This window comes from Neofelis nebulosa, chromosome 17 (genome assembly GCF_028018385.1).
Source record: "Neofelis nebulosa isolate mNeoNeb1 chromosome 17, mNeoNeb1.pri, whole genome shotgun sequence".
Taxonomy (NCBI): Eukaryota; Metazoa; Chordata; class Mammalia; order Carnivora; family Felidae; genus Neofelis; species Neofelis nebulosa.
Genome location: NC_080798.1, coordinates 11102565 through 11129356, shown reverse-complemented (window position 1 = coordinate 11129356; position 26792 = coordinate 11102565). Strand labels below are relative to the sequence as shown.

Genomic DNA, 26792 nt, shown 5'->3' with positions numbered 1-26792 from the left:
CTAACATGAGTTAAACATTGTGAAAGGTTTCACAAATTTCCAAAATATTTAGATGACATCACCAATATGGACTTGTGAAGTTGAAACTTTTTCTAAGCTATAATGACTAAGAAACAGTTTCATCCACTAGAGGAAAAGTTTCATTCCACTAGAGGAAAAGATAATTTACTGTTCTCTTCTCTCTGTAGATCAGGATATTATGAAATAAGTACATGCAGCCAAAAAAGTAGGCGACAAACCACAGAGGTGTGTCAGGCAGTGAATTAATAAAAACATGACGTTATCTTTGGGGACTGTGCAACGTTTGCGGTGTTTGTGAGCTCTTTTAAATGTGTAACTCGTTATTATTTCATAGTCTACATTTTCATGTTCATACCCAATTTTGTGTTAGTAACTTTGTATTTCTTTTCTTAAGGAATGCTCCCCTCCCCTACACCTCCACCAAATTCTATAAGCTCTATGGGCCCTGTTGATGACTCACTGGCTCAAAATAGGAATACGTTCTCAAGCTGTGCGATCCCCGGGCAGCGGCTGTTCCTCTCTGAGGCTGTTTCCTTAATAACAAAATGGGGATCACAGCAGCCCCTACACTGCAGGGTTGTTAAGTTTAAATAAGCCAAGGCCTGTAAGTGTTTAATGCAGACTTGGAACACACTGAGCAACGATGAATCTCAAACCCGCCTTCCAGCTAAGAACTTCTCCGCAGCTTCCGGACCCGCGGCGGCCAAGACCCGGCTGTGCGCATGCGTTCCCGGCTCTCCCCCGGTCCGCCCCTCCGCGTGGGAGCGTCCTATTCCGCTGCAGGGGGCGATGGGCGGAGTCAAGGGGCTACTTCCAGGATTTCCTCCCCTCCGAGGAACACCCCTCCTTGTATGACTGGCAGTAGTAATTAGCCAGTAAAGATTGGAGAGAAGACCGACGACCCGGCCCATTTAGGAACCTCTCATCCGAGTTGGCCAATTGCAAGCTTTGGTGGGTGGGCTCTTCTCTGAGGCGGGACACGGCGTGACGGGCGTCTGTTTTGACTAATGAGAACTCGGCTGGGAGTAAACCAGGGCCAATCAGAAGCGAGAAGGCCGGATCTTGGGGCGGGGCTGGAGCTTCGGCAGTTGAACCCCTCGCGAGGAGGGGTGTCTGTGGAGAAGGTGAGAGGCGGCGGGAGTAGCGGGTGCGCGGGCCGGGGTGGCGATCCTGGGGGGAGGGGATGCTCTGGGGGAAGGTGGGCTGCGGCGGGCAGTGTAAGAGTCGAGAGGGGGTGACCTTTAACACGGATAGGCGCTTTGATGAGTGTTTGTAAGGCAGAGGGCAGCATATGAGTGGGGGAGATGTTTTGTATTTCTCAGGAGGGTCTTTAATGGGGAAAGTGTGTAAAGCAGGCGACAGCAGGTGGTAAAATACAGAAACGCCCTTGTGATGTAGCCTTGCGATTTAATGGGAGGTTTTAAGGCAAGGGGTTATTACAGCGCAGTGTGGAGGAGCGGAGGTCCTTGCGATGAGTGACAAGCTTTGATTCGGGTGGAGGGCAGGTGAGGAACTATATCGAGGGAGGAAAGGAGTGAGGACTCCGGGGATGAAGGTGTGTGTTAACGAGGTGTGAAGGCATGTGATCGATACACGTAGCGTTTGTTGAGGGCTTACCATGTGCCAGGTTTTGAATGAATTAACTCTGAAAGTTCTTAACAACCCTACCAGTGGTTAAGAGTGTGGGGTCCGGAGTTGGGGCTGCCTGAGTTTAAATTTTTTTTTTTTTTTCAACGTTTTTTTATTTATTTTTGGGACAGAGAGAGACAGAGCATGAACGGGGGAGGGGCAGAGAGAGAGGGAGACACAGAATCGGAAACAGGCTCCAGGCTCCGAGCCATCGGCCCAGAGCCCGACGCGGGGCTCGAACTCACGGGCCGCGAGATCGTGACCTGGCTGAAGTCGGACGCTTAACCGACTGCGCCACCCAGGCGCCCCTGGGGCTGCCTGAGTTTAAATGCTGGCTTTGCCCCTGGCCCTGCCACTGACCGTCACGGTGTCTTTGGGCCAATTGTTTAACCTTCTGTGCCTCAGTTTTATCATCGTTAGGGCGACCTCATCTCTTACTTGTCTATATCTCCCACCTAGTGGCCTCACCCAGTCTCTTGGCTTCACATGCTCTTTATATAATGATGTCTCCAAATGCCTGTCTGCAGTCTGGATCTCTCCCCTGAACTCCAGACTCATGTGTCCAACGGCCGACTCTTCTCTACTTGGAGGTCCAACTGACATACATGCTTTCGAAACTTGTCCCCAATCAAGCTTGTATTTCCCCCTTTCAGTCTTCAAACCCAGCTGATGTCCGTTCCATCCTTTCGGGTACTCAGGACAAAAACCTCGGAATTGTCCTTGACTCTCCCTTTTCCAGTGCCCACATGCCGTCTGTCAATCGGCACATCTCATGGGCCTATCTTCAAAGCACTTCCAGAATCCATCCATATCTCACCACCTCCCTTGCTACTGCTTTGATCCGGGCCATCACCTGCTCTTGTCTGGTCTGTTGCAGTGGCCTCCTTGCTGGGCTCCTTGCCTCTGCCCTTGACCCGCCCCGACCCCCCCCCCCCCCCCCCCCCCCGTTGGAGGTTCCTGTTAAAACACAAGTCAGATCATGGTGTTCCCTGGTCAAGACACCCCCATAGCTCTCACCTCACGCAGTAGAAGTCATTGCCAAGCTTGTAGTGCCCCCACCGGCTCCAGCTCCCCCTCCACTCTGCCCTCAACTCCTGCCATTCTCCCTTGTTCACACGGCTTCAGCCACCCTGGCCTCCTCATTGTTCCTCATACATACCAAACTTCCCACCCGGGGAATGTCCTTGCTCTCCCCTGCCAGGATCGCATACTCTCCAGATGTCTACGTGGCTTCTCCCTCACCTCCTTCAGGTCTCTGTTCAGATGTCAAATCCACAGACAGGCCTCCGCTGACCACCCAAGCGAAACTGGCCCCTGTTACTCCCCGGCCCGTCATCACCTGGTTTTGTTTTCCTTGGTAACACTGACTCCTACCCAACATATATTTGTGTTTGTTTATATCCACTGGCTTCTTAGACTCCCACCCCCCACTAGAGTGATAGAGTGTTTGCCTCATAAGAGTATAGAACTCAGCACCTAGAAGTGTCCACAGATGCTTTATTTAAAAAAAAAAATTTTTTTTAACGTTTATTTATTTTTGAGACAGAGAGAGACAGAGCATGAACGGGGGAGGGGCAGAGAGAGAGGGAGACGCTTTATTATTATTTTTTTTAATTTCTTTTAACGTTTATTTATTTTTGAGACAGAGAGAAACAGAGCATGAACCGGGGAGGGGCAGAGAGAGAGGGAGACACAGAATCGGAAGCAGGCTCCAGGCTCTGAGCCATCAGCCCAGAGGCCGACGCGGGGCTCGAACTCACGGACCGTGAGATCGTGACCTGAGCTGAAGTCGGACGCTTAACCGACTGAGCCACCCAGGCGCCCCGCCCACAGATGCTTTAAAAAGCGTTACTTATAATCTACCATCATCTCTATCATTTCTTGGGGGGGGGGGCTCCCTGTGGTATTGGGAGAGTCTTGGGTGGGGTGGTGGGGTCAAGATGGGGTAATAAACTGGGAAGACTGTGGCGTCCAGGGGTGTAAGGTCTCAGATCTCAGTGCTGGGGGAGCTTGTGGGAAATGCAGATTCCTGGGCCCACCCCCTCCCCCCAGAAGTTCTGTTTCTGCCGATTTGGGGCCATGCCCAAGATCCCGCATTGTCATCAACCACCTGCAGCCCTCGGAGAAACCAGTTCAGAGCTTGGACAGGAGCTGTCTCATCGTTAACCTTCCCCTCTGTGGCTGGCCCTCTGCTGGGCAGTGCTGGGGAGCCTGGTGGTTGAGACAGCTCCTCACCTAGCCTGGGGGTCAGGGAGGGCTTCCTGCAGGAGTGGACATTGGAGCTGGGACCTGGCGACAAGGGGTGAGCTGAGAGGACAAGACCTCGGCTGCATCCAGTACCTACAACCCCGTTTTCCTGGCATCTTGCATAAAGTAGCCCCTGATCTGTGCCAGGCCCACGGTGCTGAAGACCCAGGAATGATCAAAATCTTGGGTTTCTAGTCTGTCAACTAATCATCAGCTAGTTGCACAGATGGTAAACAGCTGACCGAAAGCCAGGCACTGTTCGAACCTCCTTCCATGTATTAATCCCCACGGTCACCCTGTGTGAGATGGGAGCTCTTATTATCCCCACTTGACTGATGGGAAAAGGCCCAGAAAGGCTAAGTGCCTTGCCCTGGGTCACACTGTGGGCAGGTGGTGGGATGGGAGCTGAGGCCAGGAGTCCCTGTGTGTCATGCTTAAGATACGAGACCACCCAGAAGGCTTGGTGCTGGGAGGGAAAGGAGCAGGGACTTATGGGAGGAAGCAGAAGGTGGTCCGGGAAGGGTAGCTGGGTAATGTGTAGGGGGTCTGGTGTGCCTTTCCCTCGCTGCAGGATTCTGGGCAAGCCTCAGTTTCGTCCTCCGTAAAATGGGGGATGGTTACAGCAGCTGCCAGAGAGCAGAATTAAAGGATGAGTCACTGGTTGATCGGTGTGCATCGTCCTTATCTAAGGCAAAAAGCCTTTGAGGGATAGTGGCGGGGGGGTGTGGGGATTTGGATACCCCACGGGGTGGTGATGGGCTGCGGTGTGCGCTGTGGAGGTGTGGATCCTGGGGAGTCCCAGAAGCCTTTCGTGTTTATGTGTTCCAGGGGGACAGTGTGGAAGGCTCTGGTCTATATTCTGCGGGAGCGCCGGGCGAAGGGAGGGGAGTTCTAGCCAGCTCAAATTCACCCACTGGGCGGTGAGGTGAGCTTAGAATGGGGGCGGGGCCAGGCCGGTGTGTATAGTATGTGAGGTGGGGCGGGGGGGGGGGGGGGGTACACTGCGTAGGAGAGGCCGGCTAGGTCATGGCCAGGCTGGAACGTGTGGTGGTGGGGGCAGGAGGGCGCTGCGGAGAGGGTGGAAATAACCACCCGGGGTGGGGGCTGCCAGAGCTGGTGATTTACCCCTGTGTTGTGTGGGAGATGGTGATGTGGATTTGTCTTGGCTCCCACCCCCACCGTAGGGCGAGGGCTGTGAAATCTGGAATATCCGGGGAGCGCTGTTGGGAGGGGGAGGAGCCAGGGTGTGACCCTGGAAGCGGAGAGGGGAGTCATCTTAGTGAAAGACAGGAGGGAGAGGGCTGGGGTCGGAAAGTTGAGGGGGCTTGTGCGCATGTGCGTGTGTGCTGAAGCCTTGAGGTCGTGAGACCCGAGAAGTGGGGTCAGCTGTGTGGGCCCGAGTGGGGTGCTGGGGTGTCCACGCGGAGCGCGCAAGGTTGAAGGGCTGACGTCACGGGTTGGCGGGGGGCGGGGCCTCGAATGCAGGGTCGGGAAGCTGAGGCGGAGAAGAGGAGCCAGGAAGAGTCTTGGGACTGGAATGAAACCAGCAACCAGGATGGGCCACTGGTCACAGAGCAAGGATGAAGGATGCAGGTAGAAGGACAAGGTGGGGGGTGGGAAGGAGGGAGGGGCTCGGGGTCTGGAGAATCCCAGAATTGGTGGGGGGGGGGGGCGTAGGCAGGGTGTTCAGGGAAGGCTCTGCAGGGAAGGGAGATGGAAAATGTGTGTGTGGGGGGGAAGAGGGGGGTTACATAGAATTTGGGAGGGATCAGAATCCAGGTGAAATACGGGGGAAAGTAAGACAGGCTGAAAATGGGGTAGATCCTCACTGTGGAGTAGAACCTTGGGCAAATATGCAGGCAGAATCCAGGCGGAATAACAGGAGGGAGCAAAATTCAGGTAAAATATGGGGGGGGGGGGACCCCAGGAGAACTTGGGGGCTGATGTACGGAGAGGGGGAATGTGGCCCATCCCGCCCCCCATCTTGGAGAGCCGCATGGCAGTAAGGGACATGGGGAAGGGAGTGAAGAGGGCTGGTTTCCGGAATGTGGTAGGAGGGGTGAGGCTGGAAAATGGAGGGAGGGAGGTTCTGCAGCGGGGAGGGGAAGGGAGTCCGGAATCTCCAGGCTCAGAATCCCCAGATGGGGAGTTGGGGTCTGGAAAGGAATGTGGAGGTGGCATGGGTGCTCCCATCAGGCCGAGAAGAGGGGAGCGGGCGAAGTTTGTGGAGGTGCGGGGGGCAGGTGTGTGTAAGGGAACAGTGGAATTCCGGGAGAATATTCAGGGGCTTAATATCTGGGGACTGAGCCGGAGGCTAATGACTTCACGGCAGTTGGATGAGGAAAGGCTCCGTGGTTTAGGGAAGGGCTGCTATTCTCGGGAAGAGAATGGGGAGCTTCTGTGGGGGAGTGGGGGAGGAGAGCAGGGCTGGGTTGGTGGTGGAGATGGGATGGGACGGGCCCCTTTACTCCTCTGTCTCCTCCCTGGAGTTTGGTACAGCGAGCCGGGCGGTGAGTGGGGCGGTGAAGCTGTTAAGGCTCCTACGGGGTTCTGCCGGTACCTCCAACGCCTTGGTAACCGGAATGGCGCGACTACTGATTGGTTCGCGGAGCCGGAGGGGCGGGGCCGGAGGGCGGGGCCCAGGGCACCGGGCGGGGCAGGGCCAGCGCTGCCTGGCACTCGCGCGGAGGACCGAGGGGCGGGGTGGGGGGGGGGGGCAGGATTACGTTGAAATGTGTAGCTGTTTGTTTGCCCATGGGTCAGGGATTATTAACCCCACCTCTGAAACTCTAGAGAATGTGAAAGTGCCCAATTGTGAGAGTATGGATTTTCAGGGGGAAGAGGTCTCTCGATTCCATCAGCCAGTTCCAAACTCGAGAGAGCCCCCCCCCCCCAAATAAATTTATGAACTTGGGTCTAGAGTCAGAGGTGCCTGCCAGGATGTCTGGGGCTTTGGCGGTTGTCCTTGGGCCTTTGAGAAAGGGGATCTGTGGATGGGCCTCAGGGTGGTATTCTGGGAGCCCTTGAAATTACTCGCCAAGGGTTGGTTATTCATTTGTCTGGGGGGAGTTCAGAGATCTCATTAGGCTATCAAAGGCACAAAGACTCCTAAAAAGGTTAAAGACCTCTGGCCTAGAGTTTCAGGGCTCATCATTTTCTGGCCTCATAAATGTTATATTTTCCAATATCAGCCTTTAGGAAGACTTTTTGGGGGAGAGTATGACGCGGAGCAAAGGTTGCGGGGGAGAGGAGGAGACCAGGCATTGGAGGGGTCCCCGTGATCTGGGTTGGGGGCAGTCCTGGGTAGCTCTGTCCCTGGGGCAGCTGTGGGTTTCTGCCGAGCCTCAGTTTCCCCATCTGTACACTGAGGAGAAAATGGACTTGCCTTGTTTCTGTACTGCCTTTCAAGACACAACACAACTAATAATAATAATAATAATAATAATAATAATAATGCCGGTGTGTATTGAGTGCTTGCCCTGTGTCAGGCATTGCTTGATTTGTCCAAGGATTTTATCAGGATTAAGTCGTTTAATCCTTACACCAATCCGAGGACATGAGCCCTGTTATCCTCCTATGGGCTTACAGAGGCCTGCATGAACATCATCTGGCCCGGTATTTCTCTCATCTCATCACTTACCCCTCTCTCCGTCCCTCACGCTTACCTTGCTGTTCTTAGAATAAACCAGGAACATCCCACCGTGGAGCCCTCCCCTGGCCTCTCCTTACCCCTCTCCAGGCGTCTGCTCAGAGAGCCCTTCCCTGGCTACCTTAGCTACAAAAGCAACCCCTACCCCCAGCGTCTCCTTTTTTCCCACTAGTCAACTTTTTTTTGTGTGGACATTTTTAAAAATGTTTGATTTTTGAGAGAGAGAGAGACAGACAGACAGAGCACGAGTGGGGGAGGGACAGAGAGGGAGACACAGAATCTGAAACAAGCTCCAGGCTCTGAGCTGTCAGCACTGAGCCCGGTGCCAGGCTCGAACTCACGAACCATGAGATCGTGACCTGAGCGGAAGTCTGCACCTAACCGACTGAGCCGCCCAGGAGCCCTACCCCCAACTTGTGTGTGTGTGTGTGTGTGTGTGTGTGTGTGTGTGTGTGTGTGTGACATTTTTATACCTCTGACTGCTGCCGCCCTCTTGAGGGTAGGGGCGAAATCTGGTTTCTCATGGTATCCCCAGCACCCAGGAGAGCATGTGCTTTAAAGAGAAGGAATCTGGGTCCAAGAGAGATTAAGTAACTTGCCCGTGTCTGTGCACATACCTGAAGCTAGATACGAGCTCAGGCAACCTGGGGCTCTCCCTAAAATCCACGCCAAACGCACAGATCTGACCCTGACCTCCACTCCATAGAACTAACAGCGAGTAGTAGCCCTATTGGCTAAGAGAAGAGGGCTGAGTAAGCCCTATTGGCTAAGAGTGGTTTCAGAGTTCGAGCCCCTCGTCAGTCTCTGTGGCAGCGCAGAGCCTGCTTGGGATCCTCTCTCCTCTCTCTGCCCCTCCCCCATTTGCGCTGTCTCTGTCTCTCTCAAAAAATAAATAAATAGACTTTAAAAACTAAAAAAAAGGGGCGCCTGGGTGGCTCGGTCGGTTAAGCGTCCGACTTCGGCTCAGGTCACGATCTCACGGTCCGTGAGTTCGAGCCCCGCGTCGGGCTCTGTGCTGACAGCTCAGAGCCTGGAGCCTGTTTCAGATTCTGTGCCTCCCTCTCTCTGTGACCCTCCCCCGTTCATGCTCTGTCTCTCTCTGTCTCAAAAATAAATAAAAACGTTAAAAAAAATTTTTTTTAACTAAAAAAAAAAAAAAAAAAAATCTACCCTGCCTGGAGGTGCCTGGGTGGCTCAGTTGGTTGAGCGTCTGACTCTTGATTTTGACTCAGGTCATGATCCAAGGGTCATGGGATTGAGCCCTGATTCAGGCTCTGCTCTGAGTGTGGAGCCTGCTTAAGAGTCTGTTTCTCTCCCTCCCTCTCTCCTCCCCCCCACTCCCCCCTGTCCCTTTCTCCTGCTCGCATGCGCGCTCTCTCTCTCTAAAAAAAAAAATAATAAAATAAAAATTTTATATCTGCTCTGCCTGACCTCAGTACTCTCTGTCTCCCTTTGTAGCTTGAGTTTTCTCCACAAACGTTTGAATGAATGAGTGACTGATTAATAGATAATGAGCATAAGGATTAATAAATTAATATCAGTGTATTAATCACGATTCTCTTGTTGGAAATCATATATCCTGTCAGCCAGCACGCGCGGGGCATGGACACAGTTCTAAGTGTTTTTATGTGGATTTTGCAATTTAATGATCATGACAAGACTCTGCGGTAGATTCCATTATTATACCCGTTTTCTGGATGAGGAGATTGAGGCACAGAGAGGCAATCGCTTTCCTAAGGTGTCAAAGCCGGCGAAGGGTGAAGCCAGGATATGAATTCTTGGCCTTCCGGCCTTGGAGCCTGGCCTCTCAGCCCCTCTGGGTCTCTGTTTCATCCCTTCTCCAGCGACACTGGCCATGGACCAGCCAGCCGGCCTGCAGGTGGACTGTGTCTTCCGGGGTGTGGAGCATGCCGTGCGGGTGGTGGTGTCTGGGCAGGTACTAGAGCTGGAGGTGGAGGACCGGATGACGGCTGACCAGTGGCGGGGCGAGTTCGATGCCAGCTGTGAGTGTGCCTGCCTGGGGTGGTTTCACCTGTCCTCCCCTGGGATCACCTTCTCCCGGAAGATGAGGTCAACCGGGAACCCGCCCATCTGCGTCTTCTACCCGACCAGACTCCCTAAGGTGGGGTGGGGGTGGAGGGCTCGTCCCTCAGGCCAGAGGCCCTGGAGGGGGGGGCAAGTTTGGAAGCTTGGATGCGTTGCTCTTGGGCTGGGCAGGTGGTCAGACTTCAGGAAGGACTTTTCTCTCTACCCAGTCATCGAAGATCTGACTCACAAGACAGGGAACTTCAAACAGTTCAGCATCTTCTGTAACATGCTGGAGTCGGCTCTCACCCAGGTAGGGGCAGGTTGGGAGCTAAGGGTGGATCCCCGGGGAGGTGGATGCCCATTTGACGGATGCAAGGCCGGCTACCGTCTCTTTCCTTAAAGGGACAGGCCTGTCTTCTTCTTCTTTCCCAAATGTAAGTGGTTTATTCTGATTCTAGTGATGGTTACTCTAATGTGGAAAATTCCTGTCACAGAGGAATGTCAAGAAGAAAGGAAGAATCACTCTACTGACACTCATTCCTGTTAATATTTTGGTGAAAATCACTCCAGCCATTTCACCACTTCTCTGTTTACTTGTGAAAGTGTGTGTGTGTGTGTGTGTGTGTGTGTGTGTACTTGCAGATGTATAATTTTATATAGTTGATATATTTCCCAAAGTATTCTGTAACCTGCTTTTAAAGTTGTTGTTGTTTTTTTTAATGTTTATTTTTGAGGGAGAGAGACAGGGGCGAGTGGGAGAGGGGCAGAGAGAGAGGGAGACACAGAATCCAAAGCAGGCTCCAGGCTATGGGCTGCCAGCACAGAGCCTGATGCAGGGCTCGAACCCATGAACTGCCAGATCGTGACCCAAGCTGAAGTCAGACGCTTAACCGACTGAGCCACCCAGGCACCCCTCTGTAACCTGCTTTGAAAAGATTAAACCACATGAGGCGGTTAAGCCTCCGACTCTTGGTTTTGGCTCAGGTCACGATCCTGTAGTTTTGTGAGTTCAAGCCCCACCTCGGGCTCTGTGCTGACAGCGTGGAGCCTGCTTGAGATTCTCTCTTTCTCTTGCTCTCGCTCTCTGCCCCTCCCCCACTCATGCTGTCTCTGTCTCTCTCAAAATAAATAAATAAACTTAAAAAGTTAAAAAAGTAAAAGATTAAATGATATTTCATAAAAATTTAGTCACATCAGTGAGTATAGCTACTCATTCATGTAATTTACTGAGCATTTATAGTGTGCCAGGCACTGTGATAGACATTGGGATACGGCACTAAACACAAGAGATAAAATTCCTGTCCTTTATGAAATGGACATTCTAGTGGGAGAAACAGAAAATTGAAAAAATGTGTAACGTCAAGTAGTTAGAAGTATTGACAGTGGGGGGGGGGGGAGCAGGTTGGACGTTGGAGTGGCAAGGGTGCTATTTAGGCATTTTAAAACTATGACCTACATTATTTCTCTGATTATAGATATTTGCACTCACATATTAAAGTGTGTGACTTAGAAACTGACCGTCTTTCTTTCTTATTATTTTTTTTAAATGTTTTGGTTATTTTTGAGAGAGAGAGAGAGAGAGACACACAGAGACAGGGCATGAGTGGGGTAGGGGCAGAGAGAGAGGGAGACACAGAAACTGAAGCAGACTCCAGGCTCTGAGCTGTCAGCACAGACCCTGATGTGGGGTTTGAACCCATGAACCGAACGATCATGACATGAGCCGAAGTTGGACGCTCAACTGACTGAGCCACCCAGGCACCCTTCTTATTTTTTTTATTTAATGTTTATTTAGTTTTGATAGAGAAAGAGACCTAGCACGAACAGGGGAGGCAGAGAGAGAGGGAGACACAGAATTCGAAGCGGGCTCCAGGCTCTGAGCTGTCAGCACGGAGGCCCACACAGGGCTTGAATTCATGAACCGTGTAATCATGACCTGAGCTGAAGTCAGCTGCTTAACTGACTGAGCCACCTAGGTGCCCTGAAACTGACAGTCTCTTATAATCCCCTTTATCTCCCCTACTCCAGACTGTTAGCACTTCATGTGTATGTGTAGGCAGAATAGCACAATGGTCAAGAGCATGAATTCTGAAGTCAGACTCATCACTGCCGCTTACTAGCTGGGAGCCCTGGGCCAGTTACTTCCCCTTCATGCCTTAGTTTTCCTATCTGTCATGGGGGATAAAGCAGTCCCTGTTTCACAGCGTTGTGAAGATTAAATAAGTTCTGTGTATAAACCTTAGAATGGCGTCTGGCTCGTAATAAGTGCTTTATAGATATTGTCTATTTTTATTATTGTCATCAAATTGTGAGTTTGTCATCCTTGTTAGTGGTTGCTTAGTATTCTGCTACGCTCATTCAGCATGATTTATGTAACCCCGTTTTTTGTATCATGGCCCCTTTGTGGTCTTAAAAATTATTGAGGCCATCAAAGAGCTTTTGTTTATGCAGGCTTTTTCTATCAATATTTGTTTGCCGTATTGTTTTTTTTTTTTTTAATTTTTTTTTAATGTTTATTTATTTTTGAGACAGAGAGAGACAGAGCATGAACGGGGGAGGGGCAGAGAGAGAGGGAGACACAGAATCGGAAGCAGGCTCCAGGCTCTGAACCATTAGCCCAGAGCCCGACGCGGGGCTCGAACTCACGGACGGTGAGATCGTGACCTGAGCTGAAGTCGGACGCTTAACCGACTGAGCCACCCAGGCGCCCCTGTTTGCCGTATTGTAAATTAAGTTGTTTTATAAATTAAAACTGAGAATAACTTCAAGATATTTATGAGTTCACTTAAAATAGCCATAATAAGCCTGTTATGTGTTAAATTAAATAACATTTTAATGAAAAAATACATTTTCTAAGACAAAATAAGTTAGTAGGAAATACAGCATGGTTTTACATTTTTGCAAATCTGTTTAATGCCTTGCTTAATAGAAAACTGCTAGATTTTTTTTTTTTTAGTTTAAAAATTTTTATTTATTTTGAGAGAGAGAGAGAGTGCACGCATGCAGGCAGGGGAAGGGCAGAGAGAGAGGGAGACAAAATCCCAAGCAGGCTCCACACTGTCAGCACAGAACCTGAGGAGAGGCTCAGACTCCCAGACCATGAGATCATAACCTGAGCGGAACTCAGGAGTCAGATGCTTAACCAACTGAGCCTCCCAGGCGCCCTGAAAACTGCTAGATTCTTATATGTGCTTCTGCATTCAGTCTGTTGCGATGTGGTTTTTTTTGTTTATGTTTATTTTTGAGAAAGTACAAGTGGGGGAGGGGCAGAGAGAGAGGGGGACAGAGGCTCTGAAGCACAGACTCTGCGGTGACAGCAGAAAGCCCTGTGAGGGGCTGGAACTCACCAGCGTGAGATCATCACCTGAGCTGAAGTCAGATGCTTAACCGACTGAGCCACCCAGGCACCTTTGCTGTGATATGTTTTGGTTGAAGTATATGCAGGAAAATCTCCCTCACCTAGATACGCAGTGGGAAAGGGAGTCCTTTAATTGATTTAAAAAAAAATTTTTTTTTAACGTTTATTTATTTTCGAGACAGAGAGAGACAGAGCGTGAACAGGGGAGGGGCAGAGAGAGAGGGAGACACAGAATCCGAAACAGGCTCCAGGCTCTGAGCTGTCAGCCCAGAGCCCGACGCGGGGCTCGAACTCACGGACCGCGAGATCGTGACCTGAGCCGAAGTCGGCCGCTTAACCGACCGAGCCACCCAGGCGCCCCCTTTAATTGCTTTTATCAGATAATGGTGCCCATCCTTCTTTGCTAACGTATTAAATCGGCACAGGTGGTCATCTCTCAAAGGTTTGTCGCAGTGTGGAGTCCGAGAGCATATCAATGAACTTTTTGTTTTACATTACATTAAACTCTATTGATGTACCTTGAACTTTGCTTGGATCTTTTGCCCATTTTATCATATCATGCACCGGTCATTTGGAAAATATGGTTCGCTGCGTTATGTAGACCTTCCGAGTGTTGACACATTTCATTATCCGGTATCAGGAAGTCACATTTGTTAATATCCTCACCGATCTCCCCAAGGAAAGTCTTTGAACATCAAGAATGTCAACACAGCAAAAAAGGGCCCATGACAGTATTATTAGGAAAATTGTCTTGGCCTCGTGGATTCCCTGAAAGGGTCTCGGGGACCCCCAGGGGCCTTTGGACAACACTTGGAGAGCCACAGCACTAAGCTCTCCTCCATGGTTGAGCATTTAGGTTCTTACCAGTTTCTCCCTCTGGTGTCCTTTGCCAGCCCCTGGGGCAGGGCCATCCTGGTCATCTGTCTCAGTGTCGGAAAGGCCCCACTAGCCCAACGAATGGATGGGGCGTGGCCTGGCTTTGGGGGTTGTGTGCTCCGGGCCTGGCCATTCCTCCCGTCCTCTTCCAACAGAGCAGTGAGTCGGTCACCCTTGACCTGCTGACCTACACAGACCTGGAGTCCCTGCGGAATCGCAAGATGGGGGGCCGCCCAGGCCCTTTGGCCTCAAGATCAGCCCAGCTCAACTCCAAGCGCTATCTGATCCTCATCTACTCTGTGGAGTTTGACAGGTGGGGATAAAGGACTTGGCTCCAGGCTCAGGCTGGTGGGTGGGTAGGAGAGGGTGTAGTTAGAACTCAGAAAACCCTGAGGGCGGGGTGGGGGAGGTGCCTTTGGAATCTTCACTGTTGGGGTTTGTATGGTTTGGTATTGTGTTATTCCTTTTTTGTCATCCTTGAAGTGTTGGCTTTTGGACCTCATCCTTATCTCCTCAAGGTCACAAAATGGCTGCTGGCCCTCCAGGCGTGGCTTCTGTATCAAAGCAAGAGGAAGAGAACTGGGCTGTACTTGCTAATCGCATCTACTGCTTTTGTTTTTGTTTTTAATCAGGAAAATAGAAGTGTTCCTACAAGATGCCCAATAGATTTCCTATCATATCTGGCCAGAAATGGTCTTGTGGCCTTTCCCTAATATTTGGCCACAAGTGGTCATGGGCCGGGGATGCTGCTAAAATCAATGCCTGGCTCTTTAGCCTGTACAGTGGGAGGCAGCAAGGGAGGAGGGAGCTGGCAATGGCCGTTGGGTAGCCAGGGGATAGCATCTGCCCCATTTGATAATCGCTCCCGGATTTTCTAATGGGAAGTTGTCAGTCCTATGAGCATAGCGTCTGGTGGGATGGCCGTTAATCAAGGTGCCCTACCTTTCCTCTGCTAAGCGGTGACGCAGATCAGGCCATTTAGAATCAACCCCTGTGGAATCGAATTAGGACTGCTTGGTGGTAAATAACGTGATATCAGTTTTCACTCCACCAGCAGCGTGTGATGAGCAAGTTAATTCGGACTGCACCCGGCCCATCAATGCCAGGGGTTCCAACATTGCTCTAGAAGGGAGTCTCAGGGACGGCCAGCTGGTGCAAGGGATCTGGGCGCAGGGAGGGGGCTGGAAGTTGCATTTAGAACTTAAGCCTCTAGGAATGTGAGGTTTTTGGAATTGTGCATTTTCCTGCTCGAAGGCTCTCAGGGTCTGGTAGTTACCCTCGGGTGGATTCTTGGCCTCTGAGATGCCACGGTTCTAATCTTCCTCAGGATTCACTACCCGCTGCCCCTCCCGTACCAGGGCAAGCCGGACCCTGTGGTCCTGCAGGGCATCATCCGCTCACTGAAGGAGGAGCTGGGCCGCCTTCGAGGGCTGGACGGCCAGGATGCTCGGGACACCAGGGAGACTGAGATCTGGCACCTGAGGGAACAGTGAGTCCGGGAGGCGAATGCGGTTGGGGCTGGAGGGAGGAGGCATCCCATCAGTCACTGCCTGGCCCTATGCTCAGCACTATTGGAAGGGTGGTGGTCCCTTGTTCACCAAACATTTATTCCGAGCCCCTCTTCTGTGCCTGCCTTGTGCTGGGTGGTGCTGGGGACACAGCAATGATTCATCCAATCCTGGCCCTGCCCTCCTGGGACTCCAGGTCCAGTGGGGGAGATAGCTCTGTCTGTAGACAGTGAAGATACCCAGTGGATGGAGTTTGGGAAGCCCAGAGGGGAGACTGGAGCCTGCCTGGTACGGGAGAGGCGTTCCAGGCAAAGGGAACAGCATGTGCAAAGACGGTGGAGGTGGGGCTATATTCAGCGCCTCTTTTGTGCTGGCCCCCTCCCTGCCCTTCACGTTGTGGCCAGCCCAGGGGGCAGATGGACGTTGATCACATAACCACCTGGGAATAGCATTGCTAGCAGAGATGGGATTAGGCAGAAAAGGGAGTCTGTGCTCTAGGAGGCTGAATAGGAACCTGCTGGGGTCTTGGGGTGAGTCAGGTGAAGCGAGTGGGGAAGAGTGTTCTAGGCAGAGGGAACGGCATGTGCAAAGGCTTTGTGTTTGGTTGGATGTGGTGAAAACACGGGGGCTGGCAGAGTAAAGTGAAGAGAGCAAAGGCTTTTTGGCATATTTACCGAGTGCCTGCTGCATGCTGTGCCCTGTGGCGTGCTGAATCCAGGACGCCGTTGCCACCTGGAGGAAGTCCCGCCCATTGGGAAGGGCAAATAAAATTTTTGTAAGAACAATGATAATTATAACCGTAGCTGACATTTATAGAGCATTTAACTGTGTGCCAAGGATTCTGCTCAGTGCTTTGTTACTTAATTTTTAATTATTTTTATTATTCTTTATTTTTTTTTAATTTTTCATTTCAATTTTAAATTTTTATTTATTTTTAAATGTTTGTTTATTTTGAGAGAGAGAGCGTGCCAGGGGAGGACTGAGTGAGAGGGAAAATGGATCCCAAACAGGCTCCACGTTATCAGTGCTGAGCCCAGCTCAGGGCTTGATCCCATGAACCGTGAGATCATGACCTGAGCCGAAATCAAGAGCCGGACGCCCAACCGACTGAGCCACCCAGGTGCCCCTTCGTGACTTAAGTTTTTTAATCCTTGCAAGGTAGACATTGCTCTTGCCCCCATTTTACAGAGGAGGCAACTGAGGCCCAGAGAGGTTAGAGAACTTGCCCCAGGTCACACAGTAGATAATATATAGCCAGGCTAGATTTTGAATCCGTGCAGCCAGCACCAAGCCCCCTTTGTTTCTGTAGCTGTTGTGTTATGTTGGTGGCTGCTAGGCCGCTAGGCCAGGGCTAAGTGTTCAGGGCTGACAGGGAGGAGGTGGGGGCCCCTGGGGCTGGAGAGCCCTGTGGGTCTTCCTGGAAGAGCCTGGCTGTACATTGCTGGGAAGCAGGATAAGTGTTTTCCTCACTTCGTCCTCAGGATCTACCCTCTGGCCTCTCTGGTGTGTGTGGATGTATGCATTTCCCGGACTGGCCACAGCGTGGCGCCCTCTGTCGCTCAGAGCCAACCAGAACCAGAGAGGATGGCTTGAGATCCTACAGCTGGTTGGTGGCTTCTTCCTCTTCCCAACTTCCTCTTCCTAACTGTAGTGAGGGAGTTTGGGAAGACTCCAAGATTCATTCATCCATCTATCCATCCATCCATCCATCCATCCATCCATCCATCCATCCATCTATCCATCCAGTGTTTATCCAGTTCATACTGTGTGCCAGGCACACTGCCTGGCCTGAGTTAATGTTTCTAGAGCCCTTACTCAGTGCCAGATATGGTCCAAGCACTCTGTAGATTCTTATACAACTTTATACGTAGGTATTGTTATTATTGTTCCACTTCCCAGAGATGTGAGGTGCTACTGCTCAAGGTCACCCAGCTCGTAATAAGTGGAGTAGAGTTGGACACAGCCCGACCACAGAATTCAGGTTCCCTCACGGTGACCAGACAGCTGGAGTAAGGATCCAGACAGAAGACAGATAATCATACTGATAAATGCCAACTCTACAATGACTGGTACTATAGGAAGGAAATGTACAGAGAGCATGAGAGCAGAGAACAGAGGGACATGACCTAGCCTGGCTGGGGACAGCGGATGTGACATTTAAAGGATGAGAGAAAGTGTTGCAGGAGGAGGGACTTGGATCTGTAAAGAGAAGCTTGGCTGACGCAGCACGGGAGAGGAAGGTGGGAGGAGAGGCGAGGAGGGGGGAATCAAATGGGGAGCTCCTGGGAGAGGGTGGGGGAGCTACAGATTTTAAGAAGTTTTTTATTAGGAAAAATTCCAAGCACACACAGTAGACAGAAGCAGGATGCACAAGTATTTGTGCCCCAGATTCAACGGTGTTCTACATTTTGCCCTTCTTGTTTGATCCACACCCTCCTCTCCCCGAGAAGCGAATCCCAGACATCAGATTTCCTCTGTAAATACTTCGTTTTATCTCCATGGTCAGTGTATTCCTCTGTCCCCTGTATTTCCTGTGAAGTCACTGTTAAAGCTAGAGGCTAATCAGATTTAGGTCTCTGGCAAGACACCTTCCTTGGGGGTGCCATGTACTTGCCTACTGTCAGGTGGCGTTGGGGGCTGATGAGTTCTGAGGTTGAGATCTGAGTCCTTCTTATGAAGTTCCCGTCAGCCCAGTCAGTACCTCTTGGTAGTTTTCATTTGCATTCACTTAATTACCAAGAGGTTGAGCAGTGTTTCATATATTTAAGTAGCCATTTGGATTTCCTCTTTTGTCAGTTGCCTGTTCACCTGTCGTATCTATTTTCCTTTTGTCATCTATTTCTTACTGATTTCCAGGAGCTCTTTATACAGTCTGGAGACGAGCCCCTTGTTGATGTTATGTATTTCAGACACCTCCTTGCCCTCTACAGCTGGCCTTTTCACTCTCTTAATAGTGTCTTTTGATAAATAGATGTTCTTAATTGTGGATGTAGACTAATTTATACGTTTTTTTCTCTGAAGTTAGTAATTGTTATGTCTTGCCTTAGAATCCTTCTCTCCCAATATCATGAAGATCTTGTCCTATATCGTCTTCTATAATTTTTTGTCTTTTCCTTTTCACATTTATGTCTACAATCCACCTGAAATCGATTTTGGGGGAGGTAGAGGCTCTTTCATATTTTTTTCACATGGCCAGTCAATCAGTCCAATGACATTTATTGAAAAGAGTATCCTTTCCCTACTGTGTCGTCATTGTCACCTTTATCACAAATAATGTGTGTGTATGTGTGTGTGTGTGTAATATATGTAGGTTAGAGGTATTGTAGCTTTCTAATTAGACATACTGGGTAGAGCAAGTCTTCCGACTTGTGTTTTTCCAGTTTAAGAATTTTTTGGTTATTTTTGGAAATTTGCATTTCTTTATAAATTTCAGAATCAATAGGTTTTTCAATACAAAAACATAAAACTTGTTGGATTTTTTTTTTTTAGAATAATAGGCTTGCGATTTTATTTTTTTATAAACTAATCTCTACACCCAATATGGCTCTCAAACTCACAACCCTGAGACCAAGAGTTGGATGCTCCAGTGACTGAGCCAGCCAGGTGCCCCATAACTTGTTAGAATTTTTATTGGTATTGCATTGAATCTATAGAACAATTTAAGGAAAGCTGAAATCTGTATAAATAGTGAGTATTCCACAGGATGCCTGGGTGGCTCACTTGGTTGAGCTTCCGACTCTTGATCTCAGCTCAGGTCTTGATCTCAGAGTCGTGAGTTCAAGTCTCGCATTTGGTTTCACACTGGGCATGGAACCTCCTTAAAAAAATAGTGAGTACTCCAATATATAAACAATATACCTTGGTATTTATTTAGGTCTCATTTAATGTCTGAATGATGTTATTCTATCATACTTTTGTTAGATTCTTTTCCTATCTTTGGGTGATTTTTTTTAATGGTTTATTTAAATATAAACGATATAGATGTTTATATAATTGTGTTTTTCAAAAAAGTTTTAAAGTTTATTTTTATTTATTTTGAGAGAGAGACAGAACATGCACGGGAGGAGCAGAGAGAGAGAGAGAGAGAGAGAGAGAGAGAGAGAAAATCCCAAGCAGGCTCTGCACCATCAGTGCGACTGAGACTGAGCCTCCTAGACCTCCCTAACTGTAGATGTTGATTTTGTGTCTAGTAACTTCCACCAGCTTTCTTATTATTTCTAATAATTTGTAGATTTCCTTTGATGTTTAATGTTTATAATCATTTCATCTGCAAATGACTGTTTTGTTAATTCTTTCTTAATCCTTATCTTTCATTTCTTTTTCTTGCCTTATTGCATTGGTGAGGATCACCAGTACAGTGTTGAGAAGAAGCAGTGATATGTGGCATCCTTGCCTTGTTCTGGATTGTAAAGGATAAATTCAGTGTTTTGCCAAAAATGTAGGCATCTATGTGTTTTTCAGATCCCTAATTGATTTAAACTTGCAAAGTGACAACAACTGTCAATATATAGTTTTTTTTTAAGATTAAAAAAAGTTTTTTAAGTTTATTTTTTTTAATGTTTTCTTTTTTTAACGTTTACTTATTTTTTGAGAGACAAAGAGAGATAGAGTATGAATGGGGGAGGAGCAGAGAGAGAGGGAGACACAGAATCCGAAGCAGGCTCCGGGCTCTGAGCTGTCAGCACAGAGCCTGATGCAGAGCTCGAAACCGTGGACAGCGAGATCACAACCCAAGCTGAAGTCAAACGCCCAACTGACTGAGCCACCCAGGCGCCCCTAATATATAGTTTTAGTAGTTACTGATGATCAGTAGCTAGATAGATTTTTCATCAGGGGTTGGTTAATGGTAATGATCTAATTCTGTAGTTTTTTTTGCTTTTGTTAGCTGAAAGTTTTCAATAAAGAAACGCATTCTCTCTCATCAGTTATTTGGTTTCCCTGAGATATATTTCCTATGAGAAAGGCATGATTAAAGCTTGTGTTTTTTCCCCTTTACTTAACTTTTGTCAGAATAACGAGTTGCTTCCTTCAAATCCTCCCTGAAGTTCAATGAATCTTGTTTTGCTTTTACTATCCTTTTGAAGTCATGAATTTAAACTTAACTGATGCTATGTTGGTTTCCTATGGCTGCTGTGACAAATCACCACAAACTTGGTGCTTTATAACAGCCGAGATTTATTCTCTTACAGTTCTGGAGGCCAGAAATCTGAAATCACTGGGGCTGAGATCAAGGTGTCAGCTGGGCAATGGTCCCCCGCAAGAGGCTCTAGCAGAGAATCTGTTTCTTCCATCTTTCAGCTTCTGCTGCCTGCCATCATTCCACATCACTCCACTCTCTGCCTCTGTGGTCAGATTGCCTTCTCCTCTTCTGTGTCTAATCTTCCTCGACCTTTCTTTTATAAGGACACTTATGGTTATTATAATTTTTTTTTTAATTTAATGTTTTAATTTGTTTTTGAGAGAGATAGACAGAGTGCGAGCCAGGGAGGGGCAGAGAGAGAGGGAGACACAGAATCCGAAGCAGGCTCCGGGCTCTGAGCTGTCAGCACAGAGCCTGACGCAAGGCTCGAACCTGTAAACTGCGGGATCATGACCTGAGCCAAAGTAGGATGCTTAACTGACTGAGCCTCCCAGGCACCCCAGTAAGGATACTTGTGATTGTATTTAGGGCCCACTCTGATAATCCAAGTTAATCTCCCCATCTCAAGGTCCTAAATTAATTTCATTTCATTTTACTTCATTTCATTCCATTTTATTTCATTTTATAGAGAGAAAGAGCACTAGTGGGGGAGAGGGGCAGAAGGAGAGAAAGAGAGTGAGAGAGAGAGTGAGAGGATCTTTTTTTAAAAAATTTTTAACGTTTATTTATTATTGAGAGACAGAGCACGAGTGGGGGAGGGGCAGAGAGAGAAGGAGACAGAGAATCCGAAGCAGCCTCCCATGAACCCTGAGATCATAACCCGAGCCCAAGTCGGACGCTTAACTGACAGCCACCCGGGCACCCCACGTTATTTTTGTTTTGTTTTTGCCACTTGACATAATTCTCCAATATGCCGCCAACTTTTACACCCAATTAGATCTATTTGAGCGAGTTTCTTTTAAAAGTTGTAGGGGTTGGGGCACCTGGGTGGCTCAGCCGGTTGGGCGTCCGACTTGGGCTCAGGTCATGATCTCGCAGTCTGTGAGTTCGAGCCCCGCATCGGGCTCTGTGCTGATGGGTCATGAGCCTGGAACCTGCTTCGGATTCTGTGTCTCCCTCTCTCTCTCTCTCTCTCTGCCCCTCCCCCGCTCATGCTCTGTCTCCATCTCTCTGGCAAAAATAAATAAACATTAAAAAAAAATAAAAGTTTTAGGGGTTGATTTCTTAAAATTTATTTAAATACAATATTTTCAGAGTTCCAAAGTCAAAACTGAAAAAGAAGGTACGGGGGTACCTGGCTGGCTCAGTCAGTAGGGCATGCGACTCTTGGTCTCAGGGTCTTGACTTCAAGCCCCATATTGGGCATGGAGGTTACTGAATAAAAATGAAAATTAAAAAAAAAAAAAACAACTAAGAAGGTACATTTAGTGGGGTCCAACTTGTGTCCCTGTTGCCACTGGTTTCTCCCTGATAGGTAAGCTATTTTTTTTTAAGTTTTGATTTATCCTTACATATTTTTGAAAATGTGAACATAATATGATTTATAATTCCCCTCTTTTCTTTTGCATAAAGAGACGTATTAAACATTGTTCAGCCCTGTTTTTATTTTTTTATTTTATTTTATTAAAAATTTTTTTTTAAAAATATTTATTTATTTTTGAGACAGAGAGAGAGAGAGAGAGAGCATGAACAGGGGAGGGTCAGAGGAAGAGGGAGACATAGAATCTGAAACAGGCTCCAGGCTCTGAGCTGTCAGCACGGAGCCCGACGCGGGGCTCGAACCCACAGACCGCGAGATCATGACCTGAGCCAAAGCTGGACGCTTAACCGACTGAGCCACCCAGGTGCCCCTCAGCCCTGTTTTTAAACTTCTATCCTGGCCATCACTTGGCGACAGGATATAGAGCTCTTTCTCCTTCCTTTTTCTAGTTGTGTGGTACTGAGTTCAGTGGCTGTATCATAGAAATTCAGCTTACTTTCTGTTGGTATACATTTTGGTTATTTCTACTCTTTTGCTATTATAAATAGGGCTGCGGGGCGCCTGGGTGGCTCTGTCGGCTAAGCCTCCGACTCTTAATTTCTGCTCAGGTAATGATCTCAGGGTTGGTGAGATAGAGTTCCCCTTCTGGTTCCACACTGACAGCATGGAAGTTGCTTGGGATTCTCTCTACCTCTCTCTCTGACCCTCTGACCCTCCCCCTCCCCCCCCCCCCCCGTCAAAATAAATAAATAAACATTACAAAATAGTGCTGGGGCCCCTGGTGGCTCAGTCAGTTAAGTGTTGGACTTTCCATTTTGGCTCAAGTCATGAGCTCGAGGTTTCCTGGGTTCGAACCGTGGGTTCGAGCCCCACCCCTGGCTCTGCACTGACAGCGAGGAGTCCGTTTAGGATTCTCTCTCTCTCTCTCTCTCTCTCTCTCTCTCTCTCTCTCTCCCCCTGTCTCTCTCTGGCCCTCCCCTGCTCCCGCTGTCTCTGTCTCTCTCAAAAATAAATAAACTTAAAAAAGAAATAGTGCTGCAATGAATAGCCTTGTGTGTACATCTTTTTCTCAAGGAAGGTTTTGAGCACCGTAGTGACCCGATCGCATTTGCATTTTACAAAGAATCTTCTGGTGAAGAGGAGGCGGTGATGGCTGGGAGGCCAGGGGTGGGGGCGTGGGAGACAATGTAAGGCCAGGAACTCAGGGCTAGGCTCTCAGGGTACAGAGAAGGGCAGATTGATGACTTATTTTGGAATTAGATCTCACAGGGCTGTGTCCTCGCCGCGGGATGGATGGCCATGTTCCTCCTCCCGTGGGAAGAGAGACTACGGGGCCGTGGGGGCGGCTGGAGTGGCGGGGCTGCATTCCCGGTTCCTGGAGCAGGTGAAATGGTTCGTGCCCGCACCCATGGAGAAGTGAGGATGATAGGATCGTGCACGCCCTCCCTCCCGACTCTGTCGTCCTCCCTCTACCCTCTTCCCCCAGGGTTTCACGCCTGGCATCGGAGAAGCGCGAGCTGGAGGCCCAGCTGGGCCGATCTCGAGAGGAGGCTCTGGCCGGGAGGGCGGCGCGCCAGGAGGCTGAGGCGCTGCGTGGGCTCGTCCGCGGCCTGGAGCTGGAGCTTCGGCAAGAGCGGGGCCTCGGACACCGCGGGGTGGGCCGCCGCAGCCAGGATTGCCGGCGCCTGGCCAAGGAGGTGAGGGGGCGGGGCGGCCGGCGGGCCGGGGGTGGCCGCTGGGGCGTGGACCTCGGCCTCAGTCTGGGCCCTCGCGCCCCTGTTCTCCCCCGGCAGCTGGAGGAGGTGAAGGCGTCGGAGCGTAGCCTGCGCGCCCGGCTGAGGACCGTGAACAGCCAGCTGGCGGTGTACAAGAGGGGGTGAGGGGCGCGGTCTGGGGTGGGCGGGGTCTTGGAGCCGGGACGGGGCTGCAGGGGTGCTTAGGCCTGGACGGGCGGAGCCTGGGGAGGAGGTGTGGAGTCGAGGGGGGAGGGCGGGGCCCAGGGCGTGTGGGCGGGGCTTGAGTGGGGAGGCCGAGAGTGGGCGGGGACGGAGCGGTGGGAGGAATCTAATGGACCGCGTGGGGCTGAGTTAGACGTGGTGGGCGGAGTCTGTGGGGAGATGGGCAGGGCTTGAAGCGTGTGTCAGGAGGCTGGGCCTGGAGATTGGGAAGGGGTGGGCCCTGAGGCTATCCCGTAGAGCGAAAGGGCGTGGCCACACGGTGAAAGGTTGTGGCCCCGCGGGTGGGGATCTGGTTGATGTCTGCTGTTACTTATTGCGGTGGGTGACGGAATTTTGGAAGGGATTTCTAGGGAGCGGTGGGAGAGCTCAGGAAGAAGGGTCCCGGTGAAGGGGGTTTGTTAGGATGCAGGGAAGTGACAGACGGGTTCTTCTGGGGCGCTCTCTGGGGCTCCGAGAGGGGCGGGAGCCTGGGACAAGGTAAGGTGTCTGTGAGGGTCGTGTGCAAGGGCGTGAATGTCTGGGAGTTGATGGTGGGATGGACCAGAAAGTTCGGAGTTGGTGTGATCCGAGAAGAGGCTTGAGATAGGAGTTGAGATAGGAGCTGGCTGGCGGGAAACTGACAGTGGGTCCTGCGCTCCCAGGAGACAGACTCCGCCGGTGGTGCCGCCCCGGGTGCGGGAGGATCGGGCTTCGTCGTCGCGGGAGCGCTCCACATCTCGTGGTCGCGGTGCCGCCCGCTCTTCTTCCCGGGAGAGCGGTCGGGGGAGCCGGGGTCGAGGCCGCCCCGTCCGCCCCTCGCCTTCACCCACAGGTCTGTGCCGGCCGGGCCCTGCCCTGCCCTGCCTGTGGGAGGAGGGGGAATGGACTAGAGCTGTGGAGGCGTGATCCTGTGACCCCAGCCTCTTCTCTGCACACTCTCCTACCCCATCCTAGGTGGTCGCGTGCCCCGTTTCGACCCCACGGCCTTTGTGAAAGCCAAGGAGAAGAAGCAGAGAGAGATCAAGATGAAGTTAGTCCCTGGTCCTTTACTGGCCCGCTGACCTGTGCCCTCATCCATCGCGGTCTCCCATCACCTGTCACCTGCTCCGTCTCTCCCCTTCCTGCTCCTGCTTTGCACCTGAACTCCACCTCCGCTCCTGACCCTTCCCCCCACCCGCCCTGCTTCCTTGTCTCCCACCACCACCTGGTCTGCGTGTCCGCGTGCCTCTTCCTTACATAGGCCGCGTGACCTCAACGGAGTCACTGGCCCCGGGCTGCGACCCGTAGGGGCGCAGCGACGCCTTTCCTGGCACTAGCTGGGCGGCCAGGTGAGCGTCTCCTTTGCGGTTCCGCAGGCAGCAGCAGCAGCAGCAGCAGCGGAACCGACGGGGCAGCGGAGGAAGCGGCGACGGGCCGTCCGTCTCCTGGTCGCGCCAGACTCGGCCGCCCGCCGCCGTGACCGGCCGAGGGGACGCGGCCAACCGCTCGCGACACCGCAGCTCCTCGGGTAACTGGGCTGCAGAGCGCGGGGGGGCCCGCAGGCGGGCTGGGCGCCCCGGGCGAGCGCCTGAGACTTACGCTCTCTTTCTCCCTCTAGTGGACAGTCTCCGCAGCCGCTGCTCGTCCGCCAGCTCCTGCAGCGAGTTTGAGGATTTCTCTGAATCCCTCCCTAGAGGGTAAAACTTGGGCTGGGGGAAGAGACCGCCTCCAAACGGGTGTCCGGGGAGGCTGGAAAGAGGCTTTTGCAGGGAAATTGGGTGATGGAGGCTGGAGCCTTGAAACCACGTTGGGAGGGCGAGGTGGGAGGTGCCGGAGGCTTCTCGGGTCGGTCCTTGATTACCGTCTCCCGTCAGCGTTCGCCGCGGGAAGCCTCCCAGCCCCACAACCTGGAGTGGGTCCAATACGGTGAGTGTCTTTCCCCAGACCCTGGAGGGGGAGGGGGCGGCATGAACCTCCCAGAAGCCCCTTTCCTCCGTGATTCCATTGTGGGGGAATCAGGTGGGCAGGGGTGGCTCCGAAACGCTTCTGGTGGCGAATGTTTTGAGCCTTGGGTCGGAGGGGAGGGTGGGCGTGGGGTGGGGGCAGATGATGGTGGCCAAGGGCACCAGCCCTGGCCTCCAATGAAAGGTCTTAAAACCGGCCCCGCCCCCTTCCTATCACCTGTGTGTCCCTCAGCCTCAGTGTCTTTGATCAATTAAATGGGGATGGTAATCATCTTCACCTCAGAGGGTTCTTTCTGGTGAAGCTCCCGGGAGGTGATTTTGCATCCAGTAAGTGGCCAGTGGGTGTCAGCCCTTATTTTTTGAGACCCTCGGGTTCAGAACTTCCAGTGGACTTGGGGGGCAGGACTAGAGGGAGGGTCCCTAACCCCCTCTCGTGCCTCCTCCTGCAGCAAAAGTCCACCCCTCTGGATCGCGGCCGCCGTCAGAGACGCCCGGCTAATTCGGGGGGCTGGGTCCCTATCAAAGGTGAGCCTGGGACTCCACGTGTCCCCCCCTCCCCCTGCCCCACAGTCTGAGGACAGCATATTGGACCCTCACAGCCCCTACACCCACCCCTCTCACCTGCTCTCACAGAGTACAGCTCGGACCACCAGGCAGCGGACATGGCGGAAATAGACGCCCGCCTGAAGGCCTTGCAGGAATACATGAACCGTCTGGACACAAGGTCGTGACCTTGGGCAGGGAGTACTGCCCCTCCACCCCCCCCCCCCACCCCCCCCCACCCCCACTGCTGCATTCGGTGTGGAGGGGCGGGGCTGGCGGGTCCTTCCGGCCCGGCTCAGGCTCCTCCCCTGCTGGTGCTCCTGGGGTCTCCCGTGTGTGAGGCCCTGACCCCTCCCTCTCTCCCGTGCATTGCAGGCTGGGGGGCGGAGGGAGGGGGTGTGCATTTTGTAAATAAACATATTTGTCCTTGGGA

The 26792-nt window shown here is 51.2% G+C and overlaps 1 protein-coding gene across 4 annotated transcripts; it reads left to right on the top strand.

Annotated features, from left to right (window-relative positions):
• Window positions 1–1049: 1049 nt before the first annotated feature.
• Window positions 1050–26792, top strand: CCDC61 (coiled-coil domain containing 61). 4 transcript variants are annotated; one of them, XM_058706437.1, is made up of 14 exons: window positions 1050–1145; window positions 9391–9549; window positions 9802–9884; window positions 13964–14121; window positions 15136–15297; window positions 23423–23633; window positions 23730–23812; window positions 24536–24705; window positions 24828–24904; window positions 25239–25380; window positions 25471–25549; window positions 25727–25778; window positions 26266–26341; window positions 26450–26792. In XM_058706437.1, exons 2-14 carry the CDS (start codon window positions 9402–9404, stop codon window positions 26545–26547), a joined length of 1539 nt encoding a protein of 512 aa, XP_058562420.1. In that variant the 5' UTR covers window positions 1050–1145; window positions 9391–9401; the 3' UTR covers window positions 26548–26792. The 4 variants fall into 4 exon arrangements, with proteins under 4 accessions (XP_058562420.1, XP_058562419.1, XP_058562418.1 ...); XM_058706436.1 differs by lacking the exon at window positions 1050–1145 and adding an exon at window positions 4977–5490; XM_058706435.1 differs by lacking the exon at window positions 1050–1145 and adding an exon at window positions 5663–5796.